This window comes from Colias eurytheme, chromosome 11 (genome assembly GCF_061535395.1).
Source record: "Colias eurytheme isolate Ceu_HAF_F1 chromosome 11, ilColEury1 Martin Lab GWU primary, whole genome shotgun sequence".
In the NCBI taxonomy this organism is placed as follows: domain Eukaryota; kingdom Metazoa; phylum Arthropoda; class Insecta; order Lepidoptera; family Pieridae; genus Colias; species Colias eurytheme.
Window position 1 is genome coordinate 3,118,936 of NC_142990.1, and position 6,756 is coordinate 3,125,691.

At 32.7% G+C, this 6,756-nt stretch overlaps 1 protein-coding gene across 1 annotated transcript; it reads right to left on the minus strand.

Annotated features, from left to right (window-relative positions):
- Nucleotides 1-1,629: 1,629 nt before the first annotated feature.
- LOC149904412 (uncharacterized) lies at nt 1,630-4,406 on the minus strand. Its single transcript, XM_090107050.1, has 2 exons — nt 3,596-4,406; nt 1,630-2,558 (listed from the first exon to the last, which is right to left on the minus strand). The coding sequence occupies exons 1-2, from the start codon at nt 4,404-4,406 to the stop codon at nt 1,630-1,632; spliced, it is 1,740 nt and encodes a 579-aa protein (XP_089963176.1).
- Nucleotides 4,407-6,756: the final 2,350 nt, after the last annotated feature.

Consider the following 6,756-nt stretch of genomic DNA (forward strand, 5'->3'; position numbering starts at 1 on the left):
CAGCAAAAAAGGATAACACATCATATTGCTCAATTACAAAAGTTTCTTATAGTAAAAAGACACAATGTAATTCATACTCTAAAAAATCTAAAATAACCAAAACCGTATGCATTGGGACACAGTGCAATTTGTTTGAAAAAGGATATATTCACAAGGATTCGAAAGAAATTGTTAGTATTAATAAATCTCATAAGTATTCTCAGAAGCAAAATATAAAAGCTGTTGCCACTCAGTGTATTTTGCTAAAACAGAAGACTTGCAAACAAAACACAAAAACTAAATCTAAAAAATCAATGAGTCGCATAGGGCCGGAATTGCGTGTATGTACGGTAGGAACTCAATATAATAAAATTATAAAAAGACCTCAGGTATGCACGTGTACAAAAGATTTCTTTAAATCAAAGTCGATAGGTAATTGTTGCTGTTACGTACCTAAGCAATCAATTTATCCATATTATGTTACGGACCGAAAATGCAAGTGTAAGAAAAAGCCTGGAAAATTTTCCCGATTTAATTTTAAATCATCCAAGCCTAAACCTTGTAAATGCGCTGGTCCAATAGTTTTATACACTGGAAAAAACAAAAGGAAAAAGAGAAGCTTATTTTCTAAAATAAAACACAATCAGCCACTAATATATCCAGTCATCTGCGACAACACGTACCTTGGCTATAGACAAGGAAGACCTGGCCATCGATGTAAACATGCAAAAATAAGTCAACATAAATGTCGGCACATTAATAAATGTACTGAGAAAAGGGACAAAGGCATACAGATGCAGGCAACGAAACCATGCTCGCCAGCTCCTTGTACATGTATTGCCTCGTCACCATCCTGCAGTTTTATTAACTGGGCTTTATATCCATGTACTGCCAGTTGTGGAGATCACCATTCGTCCTGTGAAGCTTCCAATCTTTGCCAATTTTTCTTCCCTAATAAAAAGTCAACAATCTGTAGAAACTATCAACATGCACTATTTTGTTTCCCTTGTAAGAGGAACCAGCTATGCAATTGTTTTCTTTGTTTACCTAAAAAGGTTTTTAAACTATTCTATTGTATAATACACAGGGGCAAAAATTCGAGATGTAAACGAAAGAAAAGTAGGGATGTGATGGATTACAAATGCGACAAAATATATATGAGAACAGTAAGGCACAGGCGTTGTAAATTAATATATAAATGTTGTCCATGGATGTACCCTGAATTTTTAAGTTTTCTTAAAGTTTGTAAACAAAATTTTCAATTGTTTCTTGTTTTTATGACGTGTATTGTATGGAGTCCATTTGTATTCATGTTCGAATTGTGTAGAGTGTGTTTTTGTTGTTGTTGCTACAATTAAACTGAGAATTCAACTTTGTTGTTTATTGTTTATTTTTTTTTGCTAAAAGAGTAACCTAGCTTTTAAAGAAAAATTTTCCATAACATTTAACAGCATAATTTAACCGAAACCTACCTGTGAGACTCGCACGTTTTTATGTACGTATATATATATAGATGGCCACATAATATAATTAAAGCAACATAATTTTTTAAATATTTTCGTAACAAAAAGATTTTGAATGTTTATTTAAATAAAAAATAATTGAAAAACCAGTATTTATTTAATATATCACAATTAACTTAGTATAAAATCACTGTGTACAAACAACACAACACAAGAACGCACGAACTAATTCCATCATCATAATACATGGAGTCCAACATAATAGGGCTCCTAAATACAACAAAATATGAAAAAAGTTAGTAAAAATCGTTAAAAGACTCAAACATTGAGGATAACAATTGGGGCATATGTGGTATACCCACAAACAAGGGTGCTTCCTTAATGTGGTAAGGAGCATGTGTCGACACCCATAAAGTGCAGCGTCATGACGCTTTCGCATTCTCTTTTTACGTGATTTAAATTTCCTTTCGTATATTTTCCTCTCCACTTGTGTGCGACCTTTATTGGTAAACGTTTGGAAAACTGCGGAATCCTCTAAATGGTCCGCAAGCACGTTAATCGCGTTCGAATCTGCTATGGTTTTGTAAAATTTTGAGTCTTTTGACTTCCAAGTATCCACAATCCAACGCTTGAAAGATTTCGCTGAATCAAGCGGATTGGTTACCTTGTCTTTCGTGTATAAATAACTGTTTATTGGATCGAATATGATAGATACTATAACCGTAAAAAATCGCCGTACAGTTTGTAAGGTTAAATTAAGCACACCGTTAACAAAATTTCCTAAAAAATTTGTATTATTAGTTTCCTTCATAGCTAGCTTTTCAATTTCTTTTTGAAGTTTTATTTTCTTTCTTTGTTCCTCTTTTTCTTTCTTTCTTTGTTCCTTTGCTCTTTTCTTTTTCAGTTTCGAAAATTTTTTTTCTTGCTGATGAAACTTTTTTGACATATTTTCTTTCTTAAAAATACTAGTACGTTTAGCGACTGGATGTTTCTTTGCGAGTGGTTTACGTTTGACTTTCTTTTTCTTATTTTTCTTAACAGATTTTTTGTCACATTCGCAGTTGCACATACATTCAACATTAGTATTATTTTCCAAATTCCTCCTCACCCCACCATCTGTAACAAAATATACCTATATATTATTTCGGCTTTTACTATTTCGATTCCTTATTGTATTCTTCTCCTTCCAATACAAAACATATTAGGCAATATTTTAGGTACTTAATATATAAAGTTGACTAATAATTTTAGACAATTTTTCAGAACCTATTTCAGTTTATCAAGTATTTAATATCGAGTATCTAGTTGAAGATGAATGAAATTATTATAAATATTTAAAAAAACACCACCATTTAAGGGTGCACTCACACACATCAGTCACCGTCACGGCACGTCTCCGGACAGGATTAAAAAAAAATATGTATCAATAGTTCTAGTATGACTCTGTTCCCACACGACAGTCGCCGGCACGAAATCTATCAGTGACGTCACCGGTCAGGCACGTCAAATAATCTTTCCATACATGTATCATACTTTTATCCCCACTCACCCGGTGCCGTCACGTCTCAGTTCAGTCAGCGTCGTGCTACCGTCAATAATTGCTACATGTTCTCTAGCGTGACACACGTCTAATCACTGACTAACCTGATGTATGTGTTCAATGATTCAGTTAAACCGGCGACGTGACTGACGGACAACATGACGGTGACTGGTGTTTGTGGATACGTACACAAACCGTCACCGATCAGTCATCGGTGACTTGACGGTGACTGATGTGTGTGAGTGCACCCTTACAATGTTTAAATTGTCGGGTAGATAAGTAGGTATATAAATAATGTAATGTTATCTCATCTCATGTCATAAACAAAAAGAATTTTTTGTTGAGAATCAGTACTAATATCCCTACTTAATTTTATAAATGCGAAAGTAACTCTCTGTTTATCTGTCTGTTACGCTTTCCCGCCGATTTTGATGAAATTGGGCACAGACAATCTTTAGACCCTGAGAAAGAACATAGGCTACCTTTTATTGCGAAATATGTACCACGGGCGAAGCCGGGACCGACCGCTAGTATTTAAATATGATATGCATAATAAACTAATAACAAAGTTGATTAAAAAATGATCAATTAAAAATTGTCCTTAATAACTTACATTGATTAATATTCGGACCTAATTGCAGAGCTCGTCTTCGATTTGGATTATAAGTACGGCGGGCAGTATTCCAATCATCAGTTCCGCTGAAAATTCTTGAGCAAATAATATAAAACAGCGATCTCTTGGGCTTACATGTACGTTCATCACATTCGTATAGACCAGGCGAAAGTTTTTTATTTACGCATTTACAGTTTAAAACGGCCCTTTTATTTCTAGCGGATTGTTTGCAAACCCCTGTTGGACATGTTATGCCTGTATGTGACGCGGTTTTTATTACGTCTTTAATTTCTCCCGTGTTCAAAATATTCATGTGATTATTGTCTAAAACCATTTGAAACATAGGATTATTTGTCTTAGGTGAAACGTAATTATTTATTAAATTTTTCCTTAATTTTGTTTGTTTAATGAATGGTTCATCACATGTCGTATCACTGCATTCTACAATAGCTTTTTTTACACATTTACAATTGAAACGATTATATTTATCTTTTCCCGCTAATTCACAAATTCCAGTTTCACATGTATCACCTATACCGTATTGCTTCGCTTTCTTTAATCGTGATGGACATACACATGTCTCATTTTTAGCAACGTTTCCCATAGCTTTTACTTTACTTTTTATTTCGGCTGAGTTTAAAACTTGAAAATTGGAAGAATCGACTTTTACTGCAAATAGAGGCGCCGGAGGCGGTTGTTTCTCTATGTAATGTTTTTTATGATTTAGAAATCCTAATATAACATTGCTGCATTTTTTCTTTACTTTTAAAATTTGATCTCCAGCACCAATTCTCGAAAGAAAATGTTTCATGTCTGGCGAGACCTCTTTTTCTTCCTTATTTTTAAGATACTCCTCTTTATAAATTTCTTCAGTATTAGTTGGGAATGGCTTTTTAAAAGCATGTGTTTGTTTTTGTTTCGTTGTTGCTTTATTGATTTTTTTCTTATCAGATAAAGGTTCTGGATATAGTGTGTTATCAGCTGTAGGCTCGAAGTTAAATTTTACTTTTCTAGATTGGTTACTCTTATTCTTAATCTTTTCCATTTTACTGTTGTTAAACTTATTATTTTTATTATTTTGGGTTGCCCCAGTGTTTGCAAGTTTTGGTTTCTTCGTTTCTGCAGTATTTTCATTTTTCGTGTTAATTTTGTTGTTATTTACCAAGTCTTGGTCCGTACGTTCTATTGTACGATTAGCACGTTTGCGATATAAGCTAATAAGTGACATTCTTTTTGGATTTACTTGATAACTACGTCTCCTCTTTGAAAATAAAGTGAATCGGCTTTTGTTGCTCTTTTTATTTATTGGGTTATCATTATTGATTTCAGTAAGATTTGAAACATTTTTCAAGTTGTATGTTCTATTCTGTTTTCGAAGTTTACATTTACATATATTGTATCCTTTGCACTTTTTATTAGTAGCATTACTTTGCTCAGTCTTTGTGTATTTTGTTTCATATTTATATGGCAACGGAGAAATGGCATCATTAATAAACTTTACAGTGTTCTGAGTGCCTTTATCATATTTTTTTCGTTTGCTTTTCAGAATACTGCCTACCTGATAACAGTAAATTTCGCGTTGCATTCTTAAGGTTATAATTATATTATGTTCATAAACGTTAGATCATTTTTATTGTGAGGTATTTTGAACATAAGAAGTCATAATTTTTCACCTAATATCTATATTATTATAGGCCAAAAATATTTTTTTTACCTAATTTTAAATCATCACTTAAAATTTTTATAACCTCGATTTAAACACAGCTTATTTTTTTTTTGACATTGTAAGTCATAATAATAACAGATGGAACCTTTTTATTGTCAATTTATTATAAGGTTTCATCTCATCTCATAAGTTTACTCTTGGTTTATTTAAATAATTACTGTTCTGTGGTTGTAAAAAAAGGTTTTATTTTAGTTATTTAGCACCCGAAGTGAAAGACACGCAACGTATATAGAACACAATAATTATAAGTACATAGTACTATATTAGGTATGTACTTATAATTATGTTTTATTATTCCTATAATGACCATTAAGTGATAAAGGTGCAATGTGCAGTGTGAATTGTGTACACATATTCCCCATTGCCATTTGCCACGCACACTTCATACTTTATTTGTTTTTACTGTTCTGTGCGTGACTGTGGCACTGGTTGTGGCCAAGTTGTGGCTTCAAGTGTCAAGTGGTGTCAAGCGACAAGCTGTTAGAGCGTTTTCACATTATCCGATCCGATATCGGATATCGGAAGCCGATAGCCGATATCCGATATCGGAGGGAAGTAAAATGTATGAAATATGTACCTGTCTTTCACATTGTCCGGTCCGATATCGGATATCGGAGCCGACACCGATATTCCCAGTGGCTATCGGACGATAATGTTCAGTGTTGCCAACTCAATTTTCGAAAAGGCAGTATACCAACAGCAAAAAAGCACTAGTTTGTGTATTTTCAGTCTTATAGGGCGCTCAATCTTTAAAAAAATTCTTTGCTTTTAACCTAAAACCCTTTCTATTAAAAGAAACCTTTTTTTATTAAGAAAACACACATTTAAGTATTTATAGGCATTTAAAATACGATTTATACGGCAGGTATTTTTATTTGCCGTATTAAAATATACGGCAATTGGCTGAACTGAAGTAAACAAAAATATATTGCGTTCTTAAATTCAAATATCTATCTTCGAAAACATTAGTGTCTATCATCTTTATTTTATCTCATTCTGCCTCGCTCCTCCTCCTACTCGGATGTTGGTTGTGCTGTTTATTGTATTGTTGTCATTGAGTGCTTTGTTTTTAACCGACTTCAAAAAAAGGAGGAGATTTCACACCGATTTTATTTTTATTTTGAATTTACAACAAAGAATACAAAGTTTGAAAACTCTTAATTCTAAAATAATTGCTTATGACAGTAAAATAATTTATGTATCTTTACTTACAGGAAATTACAACAATCATATTACAAATATATTTGAACGAGTGACAATATTATTTTAGGATATTACAGTGTAATAAGAAAAAGAAAAGAAAATGTGAACAAAGATTGTATCACTTAATAAATTTATCATAGGTACTGAACATGAACTGAACATGAACTTTTATAAATGTATGTAGTGAAAAAATGACTAAATGACTAGGTACGTCTTGCTAAAAATACATTTA